A 25,515-nucleotide genomic window follows, 5' to 3' on the forward strand; every position below is an offset into this window, starting at 1 on the left:
GATGAAAAAGTATACATAAGCCCACTTTATTTTATTTCTCACCTGTTCTTGCATTTGAAAAAAGGAACTTCCCTTTCCCCCAAATATAATTATTAATTTTTTTATGAGGAAACGGGGGGGGGGGGGGGGGGTTTGAGAAAAGGGCCTATATTTTTTCATTGCATTGTAATGCATTAAGATCATCAAATAGAAATATCAGATCCAAGTAAACTACTTTTAAATTGTGTTTTTTATGTACTGGGTGGTGGGGGGCGGGGGATATTCATAGCTACCTGGTCTTTTGTGCAAAAGTAATTGTCCCCTTATTAAATAATAAATTAACAGAAGCTTATCACATTTTTTTTTGGGGGGGACGCTAAATTCAAGAACAGGTGAAAGATAAACTACATACTTTTGACTTATCAGTCAGGAAAGGGTTAAAAATGTCAGTTGTAGGACTCCAGCGAGCCACGGTCAGAGCCATTACCTACAAATTAATTTTAAAAAAGAGAGGGGGGGGGCAGTGGTGAATCTTCCCAAGAGTGGCCTGGCCTACACAAATTACTCCAAGAGTGAAGTGACAACTCATCCAGGAGAACATCAAAAGAAGTTCAGATCTCCTTTGTTAGTTCAGGATCTGGATGAAACCGTTAATTGTAATCGTTTCCTGAAATTGGTCACCACTTTGTCAATTTAAGAACTTGTTTTCTGCACCAGAGCGGCCAAAGCCACAGTTATGAGGGTATGCACACTTTTGCAACCACGTTTTCTTTGTCACTTTTATTTTCCCTCTTGAAAAGGGTACTGTGCAAAGTGTATTGAAATGATTCATGTGAATGTCATTATCATATGACAAGTGCCTTGCTTTTGAGCAGGGGTGTGTAGACTTTGTATAACCACCGGGGACACGTGATCGACGCGCCGGGGCGTCTGGTCTGGGCTCCGTCCCAGGGTGCATCATGCTCGGCCGCACATCCGACGACAGCCGCTGCTCACACAGCACAAGTCTCACCGGATGCTTGTGTTTTTTTTTTTTGTTTTGTTTTACCTCGCCCACGGGCAAGACGATTTTCCTCCCCATCCTCGTCGGAGGCGTCCACGTATAGCTTCCCACGGAAGGCGACGCTGACAGCATGTGTAAAGAGGGAGGGTGAGAGGGGGGTGGGGGACGGGATGAGGAAAAATGATGAGGAAATCGGCGTAGCTGCCCAGGTAAGACACGTCCGGCTCGATTTTCCCTCTACAGTGACGTCTTTTCCCCCCGCATTAAAGGCGGATTGTAGTTTCGAAGCTTGCAAACGAAACCGTGAGAAGAAGAAGAAGAAGAAAAAGATGACAGCGGTGACCGACGGGCCACATCCTTATTAGTCAAATGCACGAGCCCATCAATCTAACGTTTGACTTTCCTCCCCGGTTCACTCCGCCCAATGGCTTCGGACACTTGTTTACGTCCGTGGGATTTGTCCGCCTTTTGGATTTACTCGGTCTCGGAGCGACGCTAAAAGACGTTGGACCGGAATACTACTAGCTCGTAAATCTCCCCGTCAGGTCAGCCCGTCCGAGCGCCACATGAGGGGACGCGCAGTGCGCCCCTCCGCCGCGGTGCTGCTGTGACCCGCAGGGGCCGATGCTGCGCGGCCGGGGCATGCTGAAGAGCCGCTGCTGCGTCCTGCTTGGTGACCTGAGGCTGCTCCTGCTCGGGCCGCCTATGAGCGGGCAAGCCACGCAGAGCCGCGAGCCGGGCGTCGCCGAGCGAGGCACCCCGCCCGCGGCGACTGCCGCCTCGGCCGGGGCCGAGCGAGGACCGGCCGTGCCGGGCTGGGTGGACGCCGCGGAGCTGTCGGCGGCGCTGCGCGGATGCAGCAGCTCCTCCGACGACTGCTCGAAGGGCAAACTGGAGGAGAGGTTCTCCCTCACCAGCTACACGGAAAGCGGCTTCAGGACGCCCGTGTGCAGGATCTGCTTCCAGGGACCGGAGCATGTGAGTGCGTTTCGGTCGATGCGCAAATTCACTCAAGGAGCGGAGCTGCAGAGAACCGTGTACATGTGCACCGTACTGCAGTGTTTCCCGGCCTTGAACTGAGCCAGGGCACATACACATTTGACAGTAGAAACATTTCATGGCATTTAAAAAAAAAAAAAAAAAAAAAGAGCAAAAAGTACTTCAGTGGCATATTTATGAGTTTAATTCGTTACCCAAGCAGGTTTATAGCTCAAATTAATCGTCGTTATAGTCGACCCTGCAGAGTCACAAATTCACACACCAATGAGCGATATATTATGACACACAAAAAAAATAGTTATTCAAATAAGTGAGTTGTTAGCATTATATCATCTCCAGAGATTTTAGGGGGGGGGGGAAGAGATAAAGGCATGTATGTCGATTCCATTAACATAACATCTTCATACAGAGCAGGCCATTTTCAACACTTCACATTGGTCAATAATTTGTACATAAAAATAACATATCCACTTGGGGACTGACCAATAGAAATTATTTTTTTAGGGGTGGTGGCGGGATAAAAACCACATTCAAACAAAGGTTTCAACACAATATCAGAGATATTATATTTTGTATGCGATAGATGATTGCACAAAAAAGTGAATGGTGTTACTTTGGCGCCATCTGGTGGCATCAAACAAACGCAAGTGAGTTGAGGAACTTCATGTCTTTGCTGCCGTCTTGTGGCATCTCAAGGCCACTGTCGGGTTATGCTAGGCCAATTCGTTTTGATGATTTCTAAATTGGACAAAAGAAATTATTGTTGGTATTTAGTCTGAGGTGGGTCCTTGTCTTCTGGCCTACGACTGTCGGTAGAAAGTTGCTATATGAAATACTGTAGCGGTATTCACTCCTTGCCTACACGGCAAGCCATTACAGTACTTTAATTTTCCGCGGATTATCTCTCTTGGCACATTATTTGCCTCGGCGGATTGATTGGAAAATCCTTTTACGATGGACATCGCACATTAACACAACACTGGGTACTTGCCTGCACTGCCGAGGTTTTGTTCGACAGAACCCGATGTCAGAGCGAGGCTTCCGTTGCTACTGCAACATAAGAAAAGCCAGTCTTGTACTAGTTATTGAGGCAAAAATAAATTGAGGAAAAAATAGTAGTTCAAAATTAAGTAATATTACAAAAGCAACGTCATAATATCATAGGGGGGGATGTTATTTTACATGTGTTGAGTTGTCAAATTTATGAAGACAGTCATAATTGTACACGGTCGAATTAGTAAAATTTATGAGGACAAAGGAAGTTTTGCTATGACAGGAATAATACATTTTTGAGGGAAACCATCCATCCATTTTCTTAGCCGCTTATCCTCACTAGGGTCCCTGGAGCCTATCCTAGCTGTCAACGGGCAGGAGGCGGGGGATGCCCTGAACTGGTTGCCAGCCAATTGCAGTTTTGAGGGAATCCAATTATTATTTTTTTAAAGATTCAGACTCATGGTATCTGTGAAAGTCCAACTTTGTCAGCAAAATGTTTTGTAAAATACTGACGACGACTGTGAACCCGCGAGAACTTTATTTATCATAGATATAAAATACAGAACACAACAACATTGCCATCTTCGTACAGCTTTAGAAGCTGATGTCAGTATACCAAACGACTGTACGCACTCTAGCAACACTTGTGAGGATAAGCGCCTAAGAAAACAGATGGATTTTAAAGCTCTGTGCATAATACCAATACAAAATATGTATGTGCTGTCTGGGTATTATTTTTCTCGACCGGGGTGGGGTGGGGTGGGGGGTGTCATCGACCTCACATTCAACACTGTAGTATCTGTGAGTTTGTGGCTTTAAAAGGCGGGGCCAGACCCGACGAGTGCCGCGGGAGACAGCAAACGAGAGTGTAGAGTCGGCTGTCGTCGGCCGGCTGTAAACCGCCACTATGTGAGTGAGTCTGCGTTGCATGCGCCTCAAAGCGAGCGCCAGCCCGAGACGGAAGAATGCGAAGGAACGCAATTAACGTGTCCCTTTGCCTTCATGCAAAACGTGCGACCGACTGGATCATTTCACGCTCGTTGCGTTTTTTTAATGGCGTACAAGCTAATTACTCTTTCCGCATCTCTCTGCATCGTTTCACCTCCGAGCGCCCACTTTTTAATTACACGGGGTCCAGAGGCTGATGTGCGCTTAAAAAAAAAATTTTTTTAACTCTTTCCCGCACAATTGCTCGACGCAGTCAGCACATTTTGCAGCGCATGCAGAGCAGCGGCGAACCCGGCGCGTTTCCCACGGCCTCCTCCCCGCCGCGTTACCGACGTCTCCTCGATACGTCGCGGCTCCTCAATAAAGCTTGATTGAACGCCGTTTTATCTCTTAACGCCGGGCCTCGTCCCTCGCCAGCCGGCCCGGCGTTTGGGGGTGTTGTCTCGCCGCCAAAACCCAGATACGGATCTGGCGAGGTGCGAAGCCTGCGCGTTTCTGAAAGGGGAGATAAGTGGACGGTCCGCATGCCTTTGAGCGATAGAGCCGGCGGGGATGTTACTCGTTCCTCTCTTCTGCCTTCGCTTTTAAGGTTGTCACGTAGAGCGAGGCGGCTCGTATATGATGTGACAATCCTTCTCCAAACAACACTTGCATCCCCAAGGCTGCGAGACAAAAACCAAAAAAAAAAAATGGCGTGAGAGATGTCTCAGTGCTTTGCAAAAAAAAAAAAAACAAACAAACATGGAGTCTTGTATTCTGATCAGAATCCAGTTAGAAACCAAAACCAAATGAAAATGCTCCATATAAACGCTTCGAGAGTCACTGATGGTGTAGTGGTACACCCGCCTGCCTCAGGTGCGGGCAGCGTGGGATCGATTCCCGCTCAGCGATGGTGTCGATATCTGGCGACCAGTTAAGGGTGTAGTCTGCCTTTCGCCCGAAGCTAGCTGGGATAGCCTCCAAGGTTTCCCGCAATCCTTGTGAGGATAAGTGGCCCGGATAGTGACATGACATGTTTTGATTGAACGGTGGCTCAGCTGGAAACTGCTGGAATCGCAGCTCTGAGATCCTGGGTTCAATCCTGGACCTGCCTGGGTGGGTTTTCTCTGGGCACTCCGGTTTCCTCCCACATCCCCAAAAACATGCAACATTAATTGGACGCTCTAAATTGCCCCCAGGTGTGATTGTGAGTGCGGCTGTTTGTCTCGATGTGCCCTGCGATTGGCTGGCAACCAGTTCAGGGCGTCCCCCGCCTCCTGCCCGATGACAACTGGGATGGGCTAGAGCGCTTCCATGACCCTTGTGAGGATAAGCGGCTAAGAAAATGGATGGATGGATAAACGCCTCAATCTGTATAAACAGGCCGAATCAGAGAGGAATTTCATTGATTCACGTTTGCTGAGATGATAAGCACATTTTTCATGAATCGGAATCTTGTGATAACGTCAGCGTTGACGCTCGAGAAAACATGACAGCTTCTTATTGCAGATGGTCTGACGGAGAGCTAGTTTTTAACCGATTATTTGTTTTTAATCCTGGTTGTTGCTTTCATAAATAAATAAACCCGATAAAAGGTTTCGTTAAAGTGTAAAAACAACGGCAACTACCGTGCTAAATAGACCACTGACCTCCATCTTGATGCGTACGTTGATCTGATTCAACGTCGTGGCCCACGCGAGCATCAGATCGGGATAGTTCACACCACGTGTCAGAATTCGGAACCCTTGGGGTATTTTTCTTTCTTTAAATTAAATCTCGGACATTTCAGAAAAACACCTGGGAACTGTTTTGAAGTCTGAAACCCGCTTTAGGGTTTTACAGTGCCTAAGCGACGGAAAAAGGTGGCAGGACAAGACAAGGGGTGTTCAAACATGACGCCACGCTGTAAAGATTCCGCCGTTTTGTGGACTTTTCGCATCGCCGCGCTCGCACGGGAGCAGTGAAAGTCGTCCTTCCTTCCCCTTCAAACCTTCGAGCAACCGTTCCGCTAAAACAAACGAGGGAGCGGATCCAAGCGTCCTTGCCCTGCCGTGTCTAAAAATACCTAAGCGGAAAAACCGGGCGCCCGCAGTCCCTTCGAACCAGATCAAATGTTTTACAACCTAATTCTCTCTTTGTGTTACAATCTCTCGGCGTACAAAGAGACTAATTCTGAATATAACCCTCTTGTTTGCGCAGAACGAGATAATGAGGATGATCGTCGTTACGTAAGAATCCCACAACAAAGGGAAGCGCCTCGCCGCCAGGTTGGATCGGCGGAATGATCACAGCCGCAACGTAGGTTTTTGTTTTTTTTTTGTGTCCGCGTTACAATTTCCTCATTCTTTCCGAGTCAAGCCAGACGTCGCGCGTGGGAGTTCAATTTACAATAAACAATTAAAGGCTTTCGTTCCGCGCGTGAATTGAATGCGCGTTCACGTGCGGCCCTGGCGGCGTGCGTCTCGAGTAGGCTACGCGTGTTCTGATTTCTGCCATCTTCATACAGTGGCTCTCTCTTCTTCCATCACCATAATGAATAACATTGTATGAAAATATTAGCAAAGTATCGAGAATAAAAAATTATTTTCAAATATACTAAGCTAATGTAACGTTACGCAATGGGACAATTAACACTGCGCTTGACAACAGCCGGGAAAAAATATACAGCCCTTAAAATCAAATCAGAGTTCACCATACCGCCATTTCCAGTACTTTGGTCGACAGAATATTGCGTTCTATGACAATACAATACGCACACCTGACCGTCTAAAACAGTACACTCTTCTTTTTCCATCGCAAAAAGTTTGTTCCGACCTTTTTCTGGTTTCTACTATTCAGCAGTAGAACATGGCTGAGTTATAACAAAAGTGCGGTTTCCGCAAACGATCGCAACATACTTTCCTCTACGTACTGTTTGGGTCTTCTCCAGGTACTCCGGTTTCCTCCCACGTCCCCAAAACATGGATGGCAGGTTCATTGAAGACTTTTAAATTGCCAGTAGGTGTGAATGTGAGAAGGCGGCGCGGTGGGTCAGCTGGAAAGCGTTGGCCTCACAGTTCTGAGGACCCGGGTTCAATCCCGGACCCGCCTGTGTGGAGTTTGCATGTTCTCCCCGTGCATGTGTGGGTTTTCTCCGGGCACTCCAGTTTCCTCCCACATCCCAAAAACATGCGACATTAATTGGACACTCTAAATTGCCCCTAGGTGTGATTGTGAGTGTGGCTGTTTGTCTCCATGTGCCCTGTGATTGGCTGGCAACCCGTTGACACAGGTGGGGCCAGGATCGAACCCGGGTTCTCAGAACTGTGAGGTCAACGCTTTACCAGCTTGATCCACCATGCTGCCCCCTTCCCAGAAACATGCAACATTAATTGGACACTCCAAATTGCCACGAGGTGTGATTGTGAGTGCAGCTGTTTGTCTCGATGTGCCCTGCGATTGGCTGATGTTGGAAGGCGCTCCTTCTGGGGTCTTTTCGCGTGTTTGTCCAATTCCAGGTTCGGTCAATAACTGGACTCCAGACAAACACAAGTTTGACGAACAGAGCGCTCTGTGACACACAGTGTGACACAGGCAAAGGCTGTAGTCCAACCCCAAGTGTGTGTGTGTGAAAGCAGAACAAAGATTATCTAGGCAATGTTGGAAAGCTGTCGTCGGCGGAGAAGTCTCAAAACAGGATCTAACTGATGTGACTTGACACCCAAGGGTTAGTTGATTCTATGGAGAACCGCCTCTGTTGTGACGGACACTCAAGGCAGGTGCACTTACGGGAGTTCCTGGAACTGAGTATTGGCGCAGGTTGCTGTCCTAACATAACCTTTTCACTGGCGACCAGTTCAGGGTGTACACCGGCTCCCTCCCATTGACAGCTGGGATAGCCTCCAGCACTCCCGTGACTCTCGTGAGGATAAGCGGCTAAGAAAATGGATGGACGGATGCAAATGTGAGAGCGAATGGCTGGTCTTTGTGTAGCCCTGCGATTGGCTGGGAACCATTTCGGGGTGTGCCACCTCCACCGCTCGCCCACAGTGCCCTGGAATAGCCTCTCACACCCCTGCAACCCTATTTAGGATAAGCGGTTCGGAAAAAAAAATGAATTCTGATCTTTCCCGTTCTGTGGTTGTCATCCCTGCCCGTTTCCCATCAGAAAACAAGAAAATCCGAAATACAACTTCAGGCCATCATTTTCTGAACCTTCTACGGCCCAAGAGCTCAAATGAAGGCCGCTTTACGTGACGCACAAGTAACGAGCGCTCCTTTCATTTTTCGTCCTAATGACTTTAATGGATCATAGAGTATGTTAACCAGTGTGGCAGCTGCTCCGGTCCCATCACGACACCGCCGGTAATTTAGCTCAGGGTTACTCCGAATTGCCTGCGCTCCTTTCCACAGCCCACTGCCCTCAAAAGTCTTATTCAGCTCCATCACCGAAATAATTGCTGGGAACCTGCCAGGTCTTTGGCAAATGATGTACAATTTGATCGAAAAAGAATGCAGCAGTCCTGCGCGGGGGGGGAGGGAGGGTGTAAAAGTGCCATTTTGGAGCCACCGCTCGCATCTCGTCTTCACCTCCGAATCCTCGCTTTTGCTTGCTAAATGGCAACCCGGCTAATGCGCTCGGACTCGTCTGCGGCACAATAAGAAGCCTGGAGGGGCAACGAGTTCGAGGCTTTCTTCCGATGCGCCTCGGCGTGATGCTTCCTGCGTCTTACGGAGGGACAGACGTGCTGCCATTTTGTTGGAAATGGCCCAGGGGGAAAGCAAATTTAAAAAAAAAAAACCATAAGAGCTCATCTTGATCCAGGCCTCCCTCCCCCCATTTCATCTCAGACACAACGGAGCTCATTTGAACGCCAATAGAACCCCCCCCCGTCATACCTCTTAAATTAATCTCCCGGGAAGTGGGCTTCCTGGTGTCTCGACTCACTTAAAACGCTCCAATTTATTCCTCAAGTAATCATCACTCAAGACGGCACTCAAATGCAAAGCGGGCACTGCGTCATATTGCATATTTGGCTCCATGCGCCGCAAAAGAGTTTCCACTCGTTTTGTGTTTCGTTTATATTATCATCAAACCTTGTGCATTTCAATTCTGTATATTTGGGTATGAAGAAATTGATGCAAATGTGGAGCTAATCCAATCAATTTTGAGCAAACATTGAGATAATTTATTTTTCCTTCTGGTTGTCGACTCACCCGCTGACTCGATTTCCCCCGCTGACCTCACTTGCACTGGCCCCGCCCCGACTCACTCCCGACAATCGCTCATCCGTTCACATTGCGGCACCTCCGTCGCCTCGCAGACAGTCGGAAATTGGAAAACTAACACCGATTCGGGAAGCCCAAATGCTGGCTTGCTACTCGCTACAGGATATAATACTAGTCTTCTTCTTTTCCTTTCGGCTTGTCCCGATAGGGGTCGCCAGGGCGGGTCATCTTTTTTCATCTAAGCCTACCTCGTGCATCTTCCTCTTCAACCCCAAGTGCCCTCATGTCTTCCCTCACAAGATCCATGAACCTTCTCTTTGGTCTTCCTCTCGCTCTTTTGCCTGGCAGCTCCATCCTCAGCAACCTTCTACCACTTTACTCACTCTCTCGCTTCTGGACATGTCCAAACCATCGACGTCTCGAACCTTGTCTCCAAAACATCCAACTTTGGCTGTCCTTCAAATGAGATCATTTTTAATCCTATCCCACCTGTCCACTCCGAGCGAGAACCTCAACATCTTTATTTCTGCCACCTCCAGTTCTGCTTCAGTGCCACCGTCTCTAATCCGTCCCACTGTTTTATAAACTTTGCTTTTCATCCTCGCGCAGACTCTTCTGTCACATAGAACACCAGACACCTTCCGCCAACTGTTCCACCCCACTTGGACCAGTTTCTTCACTTCCTTACCACACTCGCCATTGTTCTGTATTATTGACCCCAAGTATTTGAAGTCATCCACCCTCGCCATCTCCTCCCTGGAGCTTCACTCTTCCTCCTCCTTCTGTTTTACTTTGGCTAATCTTCGTTCCTCTCTTTTACAGCCCGTGCCTCCATCTTTCTAATTGTTCCTTTGCCTGCTCCCTGCTTTCACTGCATATCACAATATCATCTACGAACATCATAGTCCAAGGGGATTCCGGTCTAACCTCATCTGTCAGCCTATCCATTACTACCGCAAACAGAAAGGGGCTCAGCGCGGATCCCTGATGCAGTCCCGCCTCCACCTTAAATTCTTTTGACACACCTACGGCACATCTCACCGCTGTTCTGCTGCCCTCATACATGTCTTGTATTATTCTAACATACTTCTCCACCACACCAGACTTGCGCATCCAGTACCACAGTTCCTCTCTTGGTACTCAGTCATAGGCTTTTTCTAGATCCACAAAGACACAGTGTAGCTTCTTCTGATCTTCTCTGTACTTTTCCACGAGCATCCTCAAGGCAAATAATGCATCTGTGGTACTCTTTCTAGGCATGAAACCATACTGTTGCTCGCAGATACATACTTCTGTCATGAGTCTAGCCTCATGTGGCTCATCATTTTTATTCGTCTACAGTTTCCACAGCTCTGAACATCACCTTTGTTCTTAAAAATGGGGACTAGTATACAACAATAACAAAAATACAGTACATACAGGTGGGAATGATTTGCTACCTGCAGTTGTATTAAGTCAGGGGTCTCAAATTGGCGGCCCGCGAGACGCTACCTTGTGGCCCCCACCTCAATATGGGGCCCTCGAATTTTACATGAATGGCACTTTCGCGGTGTCGTACGCGCAGCTGATGAGCCGACCAATCACGGTGGGGTAGATGGCTATCCGGGCGTGTGACATCGACCGGACTTGATGCTGTAAACAAAAAAAAAAAAGATGTTTGAGAAGATGGGATTGTTTTTCATTTCTAATTTAAATTCCACGTACGTACACGTGCGCCGAGGCTGCGGCCCAGCCTCAGCCAGACTCCGCCTCCAGCGGCCCCAAGCGAAATTGAGTTTGAGACCCCTGTATTAAGTGCATTTTCTTTTACAAGAGTTTTAGCCGACTGTCAGGGGGTGGGACAATCAGAAGAAGGAAGAGGATTCCAAGCTTATGTCTGCACGATGAAGGCTGACAGATAAGAGAAACGCTAGCATTAGGATTTTTTCTTTTTTGGGAGGGGGTGTTGACATAAAGCGTTGAGTTTCATTATAAATAAAGAGACTATTGATCGACCACCACTTTTCTTGGGTTCATCGGCAACACAAGGGGTGTCAAACTCATTTCTGTCATAGGCCCCAGTGTGGTTAGCGTTTCCCTCAGAGGGCCGTGGTGACTGCAAAACAACACAAATGTAAAATTGCCTCATATCAATACACAACAAATGGATGAATATCTTATTTTTGCAACCAGGAGCCACGTGATATGCTTTGGCGGGCCAGGTTTAGTCTTGAATTTGTACATTGTACTTGTGGTTTCCCTCAAAGGGCCGTTATGGCTGTGAAACGATAAAAAATCTTTAACTGCCTCATCATCATATTTATGCGTGAAATTTATGAACCAGTTTTGGAATCAGAAATCAAGGCTAAAGTTTTTTTTTTCCAACGGTTGTTGTTTGGTAACACAAAAATCCTTGTAATAGCTCAATGTTATCATTCATGATATGACAATTTGAAATTTTGGTCCAGATTTGAAGAAAAAAAAAATCATGGAAGTTGATACACACAATTTGCCTCCGTGGGCAACATAAAATCATGTGGCGGGCCAGATCTGGCCCCCGGGCCTTGAGTTTGACACCCGTGATGTAGAGAGTATGTAAATGTAAAAGTTGTATGTAAAATATGAAAATGCAAAGTTTTATTTTATGACATTGGGGGGGAAAAAGATTTTTTTTTTCAAGGAAAAAAAACTGCTATATTACAATTGGGTTGCAAGTTTAAACATTACAATTTCCAAATGGACAAATTTGAGGATGGCAATTTTATACTTTTTATTTTTGTGGAATATACATTAACCTGTGTAAACAAAAGAATGATAAAATCTATGCCCCATCCAGAGCCCAGACCTAAATCCATCTGAAAATCTGAAGGAGTCTGTGCACAAGAGATGCCCTCGCAATCTGAATTTGGAGCGCTCCTGCAAAGTCTGAATTTTGCTATAAAAAAAAAATGGCACTTGCCCTCAATTGATATTTGTCGATATTGGAAAAAACCACCCACCCTCCCTCGAACTTGAATAAGACCATATTAAAACCATTTTATTTGCCCATTTTCCCAAGGTCTGTTGCATTGCCGGCGCTCATAAAAAGAAATGCTTGTGGTCTGAGTGCGGTTGCCCCCACTTAAAAAAAAAAAAATCATTCACGTTCTGTTGCAGTTTTTATTATGCGACAATTTCCCTTAATGGAGAGCACTTGGACGCATGCCACGCCTTTAAGTAATGCCAGAAGCTATTGCTAGTTTAGCATCATGGCATTGCAGTGAGGGTTTTGTTTTTTTTGGAGGGGGGGGGGATAACACGGAAGAAAACACGGAAAAACAATGCAAAATCTGCGTCATCTGAAAACAAAGGGCCGCGTTGTTCCATTTTGTTTTCTGTTTTTTTTTTTTTTCCACTCCTGTGTGATCAACAAAAGGACATTTGAGTTATCACGCCGCGCGCATGTGGGCCGGAACACCGCGTTTGTTGTCAGATGCTCCCGGTCGCTCTCCAGCCCGGCTTTTCAGCTTTTGGCGGCGGTGGGGACAGTCACAGCGAGCGTGTCGAGTCCCGCTGGACACGTCACAAGTGTTCCGACGGCCCTGCCAATACACGCCCACTCGGACCATCTGTGGACCGGCCTTTTTCTACTCCACCTCGAACTAAAAGTTGCGCAGGCTTATCTTCATTTGTCATTGCATAAATTAGCAGCACAGTAGAAAGTGGTTTGCGTATTTGCTCCACATTTCAGGGTTCCAATCTGGGTTTTCACACTTCCAAAAAAACAAAAACAAAACCTGAACGTTAGGTTCATTGAAGATGCCATAAGAGGCTCCAAGTTACCGTAATTTCCGGCCTACAAGCCGTGACTTTTTTCACATGCTTTCAACCCTGTGGTTTATGCGGTGATGCGGCTAATTTGTACATTTTTTCTAACGGCCGTGAGGGGGCACTCAAGCGGAAAAGGTAAGGATGAGACCGGTGGAATGTATGTGCCGAGGAAGTGACTTTCACCGGGCCCTGTTAGCGTTGTGCTAGCATGTTGCTGGTGTGTTACTACCGTGTCTCAGTGATACAGTGAAGAAAATAAGTATTTGAACACCCTGCTATATTGCAAGTTCCACTACTTAGGAATCATAAAGGGGTCTGAAATTTTCATTGTAGGTGCATGTCCATGGGAGAAAGTTTTGTGGTCAAATGAGACCAAAACGGAACTTTTCAGTCATAATTCCACGAACTAACCATGTTTGGAGGAAGACGAATGATGAGTTCCATCCCAAGAACACCATCCCTACTGTGAAGCATGGGGGGTGGTAGCATCATGCTTTGGGGGTGCTTTTATGCACATGGGACTGGACGACTGCACTGTATTAAGGAGAGAGGACCACGGCCATGTATTGTGAGATTTTGGGGAACAACCTCTTTCCCTCAGTCGGAGCATTGTAGATGGGTAGTGGCAGGGTCTTTCAACATGACAATGACCTGAACCACACAGCCAGGAAAACCAAGGAGTGGCTCCGTAAGAAGCATACCTAGGTTCTGGCGTGGCCTAGCCAGTCTCCAGACCTAAACCCATTAGAAAATCTTTGGAGGGAGCTGAAACTCCACGTTTCTCAGCGACATCCCAGAAACCTGTCTGATCTAGAGAAGATCTGTGTGGAGGAGTGGGCCAAAATCCCTCCTGCAGGGTGCGCAAACCTGCTGAACAACTACAGGAAACGTTTGACCTCTGTCATTGCAAACAAAGGCTATTGTACCAAATATTATTATTGGTTTTCTCAGGTGTACTTAATACTTATTTGCAGCTGTGTCACTTATTTTCCTCACTGTATTTAACGTTAAGTTTTATTTTAACCGGCCCTTTTAGCGCCGCGCTAGGGTTAAACCCTTTCTGTGTACCCTCTTTCAGTGAGGCTTGTAACCAGGTGCGCTCTGTAGGCCGGGAGTTACGGTATTTCATTTTTTCTTTTTCTTTTTTTTTGCAGGGGGAGCTCTTGAGCCCGTGCCGCTGCAGCGGCTCGGTCCGCTGCACGCATCAACCCTGCCTCATCAAGTGGATCAGCGAGCGGGGTTCCTGGGCCTGCGAGCTCTGCTATTACAAGTACCAGGTCATCGCCATAAGCACAAAGAACCCACTGCAGGTGACGACGTGGATCGCGCTCAAAACTTTACATTCACCAGTCGGCGCTTCGATGACGGTTCTCGAGATTTTCCGAATTGCCCCAGACGCTGATAGCGTGGGACAGATTGAATTTACACTTAAAAAAGGATGACAAATTTTTCTTCTCCCAGACTGAAGCATTTGTGAGCATAACGCAGAACTTAGAGTACCTTATATCGCAACTCTGCCTCATGAGTGGGAGGTGAAATGGGTGAATAACTCGCAATATAAAGTGCTTTGGCGCCATTGCAATCTATTTACATCATGTATTCAATTTCCAGGCACTTGCTTAAAAGTGATGTGCAAACTTGGTATGCCCCCACGCCCCTTCTCGTCTAGTCCTGTGAGAACTATTTGAACCGAGGGCTGGTAATACATCACTACATACGTAGCACTTTTATTTTAAAGGAAAATTCCGGTGGTTTGGAGTAAGAATGTATCCAATAAGTCACGTAATATGTACTCTATCTTGACAATGTGATGTTAAATCCTCTCTCATTTAATTGTGTTTTGAGAAGATTTTTATCGACAATTACGAATTTTCAGGGGTGCCGCCATTTTCGCAAGTCACATGACCTACGTGCGCGGATGTGACCTGTACCGTGCCACAACAAAGGCTTGTTTACATTTATGCCCAGCGCTGATTTCTCTGATTTATCCTCATCCGATGAAGAAATAGCGGTATCGGTTGATCGGGAAGACGGAGGAATACTTCCATACTTATTTTGAACCTGTGGCTGTAAATAATGCCGCGGAGCCGTGAGCTCGCTACCCGGCCAAGCTCGTCAGACGCCGCGTCATTCCGACCGAAGAACCATCCGAATATTCGACATTATTTACAGCCGGGCGGCGGAGCTCGCCGCTTGGCACCATTGATTACACAGGTTCAAATCTGTATGGAAGTATTCCTCCGTCTTCCCGATCAACTGATACTGCTATTTCTTCATCAGAAGAGGACAAATCTGAGAAAACAGCGCTGGGCATAAATGGCGTCCCATGTAATCGAGCGATTCGAACGGCGGCGCCCCTGAAAATTCGTAATTGTCGATAAAAATCTTCTCAAAACACGATTAAATGAGAGACGATTTAACATCACATTGTCAAGATAGAGTACATATTACGTGACCTATTGGATACATCGTTACTCCAAACCACTGGAATTTGCCTTTAAGTATCTATTTGTGGAAGAACCGGATTTTTATCATTCATACAACACAGGAAATTATTACATTTCTAAAGGCCAATTGCTGTTTAAGTTTGATATTACAAATAATTGTCATTGCTTTTCATTTGATATTCAAAACTGTCAATTTGGGGAATTTCGAGATTTATTTCCATGCAATCTATAACCAAAAACTTTGAAGTATTTCCCTCTATATGTAGTGAATCTATATTTGATACACATTTCACTTTTTGAACTGCAATACTGAAATTCTTTTCCCCCAATACTGCATTCTAATTCAAAGTTTGATATTACAAATAATTGTGATTGCTTTTCATGTGATATTCCAAATTGTCAATTTGGGGAATTTAAAGATTTCTTTCCCTATAAGCTATAATCAAAATTGTGAAGTATTTCCCTCTATATGTAGTGAATCTATATTTGATACACTTTTCACTTTTTGAACTGCAATACTGAATTGCTTTTCCCCCCAATACTACATTTGAATTCAATGATACAGTGAAGAAAATAAGTATTTGAACACCCTGCTACATTGTAAGTTTTCCCACTTAGCTGTATCACATAAATAAATCGTTAAAAAAAATCATGCATTGTGATTTCTGGATGTTTCTTTTTAGATGATCTCTCTCACAGTGGACATTAGTGAACTCTAAAATTTCAGACCCCTCCATGATTTCTAAGTGGGAGAACTTGCAAGACAGCAGGGTGTTCAAATACTTATTTTCTTCACTGTGTGTCCCTGTATACATGAACTTGAATGTCACAATTTATGAATGACTGACCAAAAGTGTGTGCGTTTGTTTGGTCCGGCAGTGGCAGGCCATCTCGCTCACGGTGATCGAGAAAGTGCAGATCGCGGCGGCCATCCTGGGCTCCCTCTTCCTGATGGCCAGCATCTCCTGGCTGGTGTGGTCCTCGTTCAGCCCGTCAGCGCGCTGGCAGCGCCAAGACCTGCTCTTCCAGATCTGCTACGGCATGTACGGCTTCATGGACGTCGTCTGCATCGGTGAGCTCAAAAAGACGAGGAGATTAAATGTCAGAGGCGCTGAATAAGACACGTGAGGAACATTTTTGAGGGGATTGAAAACCCCTGTTATTATACACTTGATGGCCAAAGTACAAATCCAAAGTAGCTAGGAAACTATAAACGAGTTTCACATTATTCGATAGATAATAAACTATTACCCATCCAACCGCTTATCCTCACAAGGGTCACGGGGCGTGCTGGAGCCTATCCCAGCTGTTAACGGGCAGCAGGCGGGGTCCACCCTGAACTGGTTGCCAGCCAATCGCAGGGGACATCGAGACAAATAGCCGCACTCGCAATCACACCTATGGGCAATTTAGAGTGTCTAATTAATGTTGCATGTTTTTGGGGTGTGGGAGGAAACCGGAGTGCCTGGACAAAAACTACACAGGCACGAGGAAAACATGCAAACTCAACACTAGCAAGACCGGGATTCGAACCCCGGTCCTCAGAACTGCGAGCCCAACATTTTCTAGCTGTTCCACTGTGCCGCCTTGTAAACCATTAATGAATGTTTAATTATATTGTCATGTTCATGTTTGGCGGCATGGTGGATCAGCTGGTAAAGCGTTGGCCTCACAGTTCTGAGGTCCCGGGTTCGATCCCGGCTCCGCCTGTGTGGAGTTTGCATGTTCTCCCCGTGCCTGCGTGGGGGTTCCTCCAGGCACTCCGGTTTCCTCCCACGTTCCAAAAACATGCAACATTAATTGGACACTCTAAATTGCCCCTAGGTGTGATTGTGATTGCGATTGGTTGTTTGTTTCTATGTGCCCTGCGATTGGCTGGCGACCAATTCATGGTGAACCCTGCCTCCTGCCTGATGATAGCTGGGATTGGCTCCACCACTCTCCGCGACCCTTGTGAGGATAAGTGGCAAAGAGGATGGATGGATGTTCATGTTTTGCAATTCCACTTTTTGGGTGAACGTCAATCACTGACATATTTTCATTGTCAGTCTGGGATTCTAATCAAATGAGGCATTTAGGTTCTTTCTAACAGTCAATAGCAATTTTGCATGCACGTTAATGCCTCACATTTGCATTCGATAGCGTTAATTCATGTCAAAAGTTCCTCCCTTTGAAAATTTTGCAACCCTAATTTTGACATATGATTTGAATTTTGATTTTTTTTTTCCTGTGATACGCTGTTTCTCGGCTCGCCCAAAGTTGCAACCCTACTTAGTCCAATACTGTCACTCAGCAGTAGGGTGGAACAAGTGGTAAACACGTCTGCTCCATGGTCTCCAGGTCCCAGGTTTGAATCCCGGCGCGGAATTTGCATGTTTTTCCCGTGCTTGTGGGAGTTTTCTGCGGGTATTCCGGCTTCCTCTTACATTCCAAAAACATGCAAATTATAGTCACTGAAGACATGAATTTTCAGTGAATATGAAGTGTAAAATGCAGCGGAGCTCAAAACCCCAGCAAAAATCATAATTGTGACAATGTGGAATTATTTTCCTCAGCATTATTTTTGGAAGGGCAAATTGTTTTTTTTTTTTTTCATACATTTCCTCCGTTAGATATCATTGGAGCGGTCACAATGTCTGTTTCAACGCACATTTTGTTGGATGAGTTTCATGAAACGAAAAAAAAAATGTTATTATTCTTATTGCGATACTGCGTCACGGATTGTTTGATCCATAGAACATGAACACGCTCAACTTTGAAGTAGGTTTCAATTGCATACATTTGAATAGATTTCGAAGTAAGTGACAGTTTGAGAGTCCCTCGCTGAAGGACGGGTGGGGTGGGGGTCGGGAGGGGGGGGGGGGGTATTTGAGTATCTTCTGCATGTGATGATGAAAGTGACATTTGTAGCGTCATCCCTTTTAAGATCAACGTCCTGCTGTGAGATGGATGGTGGGATGGCATCCGGTATGAGGAAAACTCTTTGAGTGTCGTCGCAGGAATAAGCAGGATGAGGAGGAGGGGGGCGGGGCGGGGGTCTTGATTACCGTCACTGTTGTGAGGATTGACAGCGGAGTCGTTCGAGAGATGAATTTGTCATCTGGCGGACTTTCAATTAATGTGCGCGTGGGCGTGTTGAAAAGACGAACGGGCATCATTTCTCGCCTCTCGCGAAACAATGTAGAAAAAATTAGAGGCGATCGCTGCGGTTTGAGTTGATTTTCAGAGGATGTCGGGAAAAATATATCCGTCCATTTTCAGAGCCGCTTATCCTCACAAGGGTGGCGGGAGTGCCGGAGCCAATCCCAGCTGTCAATTGGCAGAGGGCGGGGTTACACCCTGAACTTGTCACCCGCCAATCGGAGAGCGCATGGAAACAAACAACCATCCGCCCTCACAATCACACCTATGGGCAATTTAGAGTCTCCAATGAATGCATCATAATGTACTGTCAAATGTGAAAAAGGTGCTGTATAATAAAGCTATCCATCCATCCATTTTCTGAGCTGCTTATCCTCACAAGGGTCATGGGCCGTGCTGGAGCCTATCCCAGCTGTCAACGGGCAGGAGGCGGGGTTACACCTTGAACTTGTCACCAGCCAATCAGAGAGTACATGGAAACAAACAACCACCCCCCCTCACAATCACACCTATGGGCAATTTAGAGTCTCCAATTAATGCATGTTTTTGAAAGGAAACCAGAGTCCCTGGAGAAAACACAAGCAGGCATTTGAATCCTGGTTTGCTGTGAGGCAGATGCTCTAACCAGTCATCCAACGTGCTGCATAGAAACACACACATATGTATACATATATCTATATATACACATTTCTGGGTGGCACGGTGGATCTGCCGGTAATGTGTTGGCCTTACAGTTCTGAGGACCCGGGTTCGATCCCGGCCCCGCCTGTGTGGAGTTTGCATGTTCTCCCTGTGCCTGCATGGCTTTCCTCTGGGCACTCCGGTTTCCTCCCATATTCCAAAAACATGCAACGGTAATTGGACACTAAATTGCCCCAAGGTGTGATTGTGAAAGAGACTGTCTCAATGTGCCCTGCGATTGGCTGGCAACCAGTTCAGTGTGTACCCCACCTCCTGCCTGTTGACAGCTGAGATAGGCTCTAGCGCTCCCCGCGACCCTCGTGAGGATAAGCGGTGAAGAAAAAAAAAAAGCCTGAAGTTGCTCTAAAGTCCCAGCTTTTCAAGGGCAGGAGGCGGGGCATGTAAAAAAAACTAGAGAGAAAGAAGAGAGAGAGAGATCTCTCTCTCTCTCTCTCTCTCTCTCTCTATCTCTCTCTCTCTCTCTCTCCTCTCTCTCTCTCTCTTCTCTCTCTCTCTCTCTCTCTCTCTCTCTCTCCTCTCTCTCTCTCTCTCTCTCTTCTCTCTCTCTCTCTCTCTCTCTCTCTCTCTCTATATATATACATACACACACATATATATATATATATATACACACACCCACACGCACACACACACACATACAAGCCCCGCTTGTACGGTTTTCAAGTTTTGTAAATCCAGACGTTTTCGCACAAACCCGATCCGTTCTGCACGGGTAGCTCATATTGTGGTGCCTTTAGTTTTTACGATGAAGAAAGTTTTGCTGACGGCAGCATCGAAGCCGAGATGACTATTTAAGCCGAAATGTGCACTCCGAGCTTCTTGTGTTACAAATGGATTGTCCTCCTCTCCGACGAGAGTTCAAAGAACACAAAATCAATAAGTAATTTCAAAGTGCGCTAAGAGATTATTGAACGACACCCGAAAGCAAAACAATTTACTTTTTGCTCACCTGAATTCAAAACAAAACAAAATAAAATGCAACATTGACAGTTTTTGTGCATCAAAAGAATCCTTGTTTGCGCTAAACGGTTCTAGAACCTAACGAATGTTCTAATTGATGGCCTCCGCAGCGCTGATTGTCCACGAGGGGCCTTCCGTGTTCCGGATCTTCCACCGCTGGCAGGCCGTCAACCAGCAGTGGAAGGTCCTCAACTACGACAAGTCTATGGACAACGTGGACCTGAAAGACGTCGCGGCCGACAGGACTCATCAGCCCGGCCCAGCTTACCAAGCCGGGCTCGGGGTGTCCCCCTCCACCTCCTCGCTGATGGCCGTCGCCTCCACGGCCGCCGGCTCCACTTCTACCACGGTGGTGGCGGCGGCGGTCGCAGGAGGGCCGGGGGCGGGGGTGAACGCCGACGGCAGCGCGGTGGGCGACCCGCATTGCCCCTACAACCTTCTGCACCTGCTCAGCCATCTGAGGCCGTCGGAGCCCCGCGGCCCAGCCAACGGTAACGCGAGAGAGCTGGTCATGAGAGTCACTACAGTCTGAGAAGTCAGATGAGGCCTTATCTCTCATGTGGAGGGGGCGGAGGAAAGCTCCCAAAGCAGTAAGACTGCTCTGAACTGATACCGTCTTCTTTGTTTGCATCATCGCTGTCCTTCCATGGATTGAATAAAAATATAAATTGGTTCATTTGCCGAGCTGCCTGGAAAATTGTTCTTTTGAGGATTCTAAATAAGAACGCGCAGACATCCGACCTTACCATAATGTTTGCTCATTCAATCCGTCTCGGTTCCTTAGCCTAGAAGGGGTTTCTGAGTAAATCTCACCACGAGGTGCTTTGAGGATTCTCACATTTCACAAAATAAACCCAAAACTTCATGCAGTGAAGAAAATAAGTATTTGAACACCCTGCTATATTGCAAGTTCTCCCACTTAGAAATCATGGAGGGGTCTGAAATTTTCATCGTAGGTGCATCTCCACTGTGAGAGATCATCTAAAAAGATTGAAGATCAGATTTTTTTAACGATTTACTTGTGTGATACAGCTGCAAATAAGTATCTGAACATCTGTCTATAAGCAAGAATTTTGTCCCTCAAAGACCTGTTAGTCTGCCTTTAAAAGTCCACCTCCACTCCATGTATTATCTTGAGTCAGATGGACCTGTATGAGGTCGTTAGCTTCATAAAGACACCTGTCCACCCCATACAATCAGTAAGTCTCAAATTTGTAACATGGCCAAGACCAAAGAGCTGTCACACGACTGGAAAGGGCGACGGAGAAATTGCCAAGCAGCTTAGTGAAAAAAGGTCCACTGTTGAAGCAATTATTAGAAAATGGAAGAAGCTAAACATGATGGTCAATCTCATGCAGGATATGACCTCGTGGGGTCTCAATGATCCTTAGAATGGTGAGGAATCAGCCCAGAACTACACGACAGGACAGGGTTAATGACCTGAAAAGAGCTGGGACCGCCGTTTCCAAGGTGACTGTTGGTAATACACTAAGACGTCACGGTTTGAAATTATGCATGGCACGGAAGGTTCCCCCGCTTAAACCAGCACATGTCAAGGCCCGTCTTAAGTTTGCCAATGACCGTTTGGATGATACGGGAAGCGTCATGGGAGAGAATTTTGTAGTCAGATGAGACCAAAATGGAATGTTTTGGTCATAATTCCACTAACAGTTTTTGGAGGACGACGAATGATAAGTTCCATCCCAAGAACACCATCCCTACTGTGAAGCATGGGGGTGGTAGCATCATGCTTTGGGGGTGTTTTTCTGCACATGGGACGGGACGACTGCACTGTATTAAGGGAGGGGATGACCGCGGCCATGTATTGTGAGATTTTGGGAAACAACCTCTTTCCCTGAAGATGGGTCGTGGCCGGGTCTTTCAACATTACAATGACCCAAAGCACACAACCAGGAAAACCAGGGAGTGGCTCTGTAAGAAGCACATCAAGGTTCTACCATGGCCTCGCCAGTCTCCAGACCTATACCCAAGAGAAAAATCTTTGGAAGGAGCTGAAACTCCGTGTTTCTCAGCGACAGCCCAGAAACCTGCCTGACCTAAATAAGATCTGCGTGGACGAGTGGGCCAAAATCCCTCCTGTAGTGCGTGCAAACCTGGTGAACAATGACAGGAAACGTTTGACCTCTGTAATTGCAAACAAAGGCTACTGGAGCCAAATATTAACATTGGTTTTATCAGGTGTTCAAATACTTATTTGTAGTTGTATCACACAAATAATTCATTAAAAAAAATCATACATTGTGATTTTTGGATTCTTCTTTTTAGATTATCTCTCTCACAGTGGACATGCACCTTGGATGAAAATTTCAGACCCCTCCTTGATTTCTCAGTGGGAGAACTTGCAAATAGCAGGGTGTTCAAATACTTATTTTCTTCACTGTATTCATTGTATGCAATTAACGTAAATATTATGCTATTAGAATTGCACATTAGTCAAACTCCCCACACTTTGTTTTTAATTCACTGCAAGCAAAGAATACATGCAAAGATCAAAATAAATTAGCTTGCTAGATTGGGGACATTTTTTTTGCTAATGTTAGCCTTTTATGAGCTTGTGGTTTTACCTTTCCTGAGCAACGTGATTCAGTAAGCAGGCTAGCTGTGTACTGTTCAACAAATATTGCAAATTTCTGGAAGCTTTTTATATCGCTTGATATTACAGTACACTAGTAGACATTTAACTTGACAAAATCAAACTCAAAAGGATCTTACGAAAATAGCAAAAACATGTTCATGATTTTCCTGCAACTCTGCGCTGGTTGAGCCGCCAATAAAGAGACGAAACGCTTGTTGTGATGTCACTGAAAACATCAGAAGGCTTTTAAAAAGGCAATTACTCGATAACAACAGCAATTACTGAGATTCCTCATTGAAATATACTGTAATTATGACTTTGCTACTGCATTTGCATGACTTAATGATAGACTACGGCTTGTGCTGATTTATGTAAAAGTGCGTGTTGCTTGGAACTACGATTGAAGACCGCCTGAACTTAAAAAAAAAAAAAAGTAGACTATACACTATCTCTAAATGTTATTTTTTTTCTGCAGGTACAGCAAAATTTCATCTTCGATGTACAGTATGTTCATGGTCACTTCCATGCAATTGCTCAACAATTTGTTGCTTGGGAGAATTTATCGGGTTTTATCATAACTCATCTGTAAAACGGTAACTTTTCCTATTTCGGGCACATTTGACAAACTTCGGGTGTAATGGCAAAATATGTTATTTTGCATGGGAATCATGAGCTGTATTAACTATAAAAAAGCAAAGGGGCAATAAATAGCGCCATCTACTGGATATGGTAGGGCACTGCCAACTTTACTTCTCACGCGAAGTCAACATTGCAGAAAAATGTTATGAATCATAAATTTCCGAGACGTAAAAAAAAATAGATATATTATCTTTTGTGTTACCATTGTGGTATTTTTCTTTTTGTCATTATTTTATGGTTATTTTGTTTGATGTCATCCCTAATTTATTTTCCTCGCTCTATTTTTTCCACGTTAAAAAATTGCCTTCTCTGGAGTTATGTTGACACTTTCATATCCACTGTAGATCAATGTTCTGGCTTGGCCTTTAAGAAGATAAATCTCGACATCCAAGTGAGAAATGAGAAGCTAAAATATTTATACTTGGAAAAAAAAATTGATATCATAGGACAGCTTATTAGAGGCACACAGAAGAGCCAAGGAAAAATTAAATAAAGAGTAATGTTAAAAGAAATTTGTAGTACAAGAAGTCTTAATATTTTTTCTTACAAAATTAAAATCTGAAACAAAATCTTTAAATATTAATACTTAAATCTGGGCTGCACGGTGGGTTAGCTGGTAAAGCGTTGGCCTCACAGTTCTGAGGTCCCGGGTTCAAACCCGGACCCACCTGTGTCGAGTTTGCATGTTCTCCCGGTGCCTGCGTGGGTTTTCTCCGGGCACTCCCATTTCCTCCCACTTCTCAAAAACATGCAACATTAATTGGACACTCTAAATTGCCCCTAGGTGTGATTGTGAATGTTTGACTGTATGTGGCAACCAGTTCAGGGTGTACCCCGCCTCCTGCTCCTTGACAGCTGCGATAGGCTCCAGCAATCCCTACGACCCTTGTGAGGATAAGCGGGTAAGAAAATGGATGGATCCCTAAATTTTTTACATCGTGTACCAATTACGAAGAAACTGCGCATTTTAACGCAAGATGGTCGAATCGAGACGAAAACTTACCGCAGGCTCTGTTTGGTCATGCTCCCTATATTCATATTTGTGTTGAATTCTGACGACCTTCGCTTCAAACTTCAAAAGGTGGATGGAAAGGAAAGAGCTACTTGCTGTCCAAATGTGCGAGCGTCGTTAAATGAACTGGAGGCAGCATCTTTGTGTCAGCGTTGCATCAGCGAAGGGCCTGCAGTTACGGAAACAAAAAAGGAAAACAACAACACGTTACCAAGAGAGAAAAAGCAGAACATTTCTCAGGGAATTTTTGTTCCAGAGCTTTAATACTTTAATACGCGTAACAGTGAGAAGCAATACAAAATGGTGTTTGCTGCTGATTTTCAAGAAATCAACAGTCTCAAATGGATATTCATTTCATAATACGCCCTCTCGGAATTACTCTGTGTTAGTTTTCTGACGAGTGAATCGCTTTTTGAATACGCCAACATGCCGCCAATTGATGAAAGAACCCAGTGCTATGTCTTAAAAGTCTGATGTGATCCAAATAGGCAAATAGATATTTCTCATGCATGAGATCACGCATTTGCGTATCATTAACCCGACTCTTCGGCATAAAACATTACTTCAATCAGCAGGTCAGTGATACACTAACAAAGTGAAAGTTGTTCTCCTGTAATGTATAAAGCACTGATAATAATTCATTCAAACGCAGAGAAGATACTTCTCCCCTAGTACCTTCGAACATACAGCGTTGTGTTTGTTGATATTGTCCACATTTAGTTGTACGTGCACTCTTCCGCCAGCCTTAATCCATCGTAGACACTTTGTCAACTGTGTGTTAGGCTTTGGAAAATGAATCTAGCGGGCCCCTTGTAACCTAGCAGGATAGCTTTCATCAGAATTGCACGTTCATCAAACGCATCTGAGGACCATTTCCTTCGTAACATTAACTTTTCCAAGCGCACGCTACTGACAACCAGCATTGCTTGTGGGACAACATGGCGGCAGGGGAGCGTCAAGCCAGGGGTTAAGACAATGCCGCTATCTGATTGGCTATTATTGTACGAGTGATTGACAGGTCGGAAATGTTCCACTGGGTGGATCTGTCGAGAAAAAGTCTCAAGGACGCATAGCCAGCGAGTGAACGGGAAGTCGGCCATTTTCTTTTCAAAACGTA

At 45.6% G+C, this 25,515-nt stretch overlaps 1 protein-coding gene and 1 long non-coding RNA gene across 4 annotated transcripts; one reads left to right on the plus strand and one right to left on the minus strand.

Annotated features, from left to right (window-relative positions):
- The first annotated feature begins 1,059 nt into the window (after positions 1 to 1,059).
- Positions 1,060 to 21,100, plus strand: marchf4b (membrane associated ring-CH-type finger 4b). Of its 2 annotated transcripts, XM_061842041.1 has the most exons (5): positions 1,060 to 1,191; positions 1,528 to 1,960; positions 14,056 to 14,211; positions 16,228 to 16,420; positions 20,262 to 21,100. In XM_061842041.1, the coding sequence occupies exons 2-5, from the start codon at positions 1,607 to 1,609 to the stop codon at positions 20,681 to 20,683; spliced, it is 1,125 nt and encodes a 374-aa protein (XP_061698025.1). In that variant the 5' UTR covers positions 1,060 to 1,191; positions 1,528 to 1,606; the 3' UTR covers positions 20,684 to 21,100. The 2 variants fall into 2 exon arrangements, with proteins under 2 accessions (XP_061698025.1, XP_061698024.1); XM_061842040.1 differs by having other exon boundaries at positions 1,060 to 1,960.
- On the minus strand, positions 1,883 to 24,562 carry LOC133512425 (uncharacterized). Of its 2 annotated transcripts, none has more exons than XR_009798188.1 (4): positions 24,390 to 24,562; positions 16,197 to 16,412; positions 10,604 to 10,744; positions 1,883 to 4,587 (listed from the first exon to the last, which is right to left on the minus strand). It is a non-coding gene; the product is annotated as an uncharacterized LOC133512425 (long non-coding RNA). The 2 variants fall into 2 exon arrangements; XR_009798187.1 differs by having other exon boundaries at positions 10,552 to 10,744.
- Between the last annotated feature and the right edge of the window lie 953 nt (positions 24,563 to 25,515).

This window comes from Syngnathoides biaculeatus, chromosome 14 (genome assembly GCF_019802595.1).
Source record: "Syngnathoides biaculeatus isolate LvHL_M chromosome 14, ASM1980259v1, whole genome shotgun sequence".
Taxonomy (NCBI): Eukaryota; Metazoa; Chordata; class Actinopteri; order Syngnathiformes; family Syngnathidae; genus Syngnathoides; species Syngnathoides biaculeatus.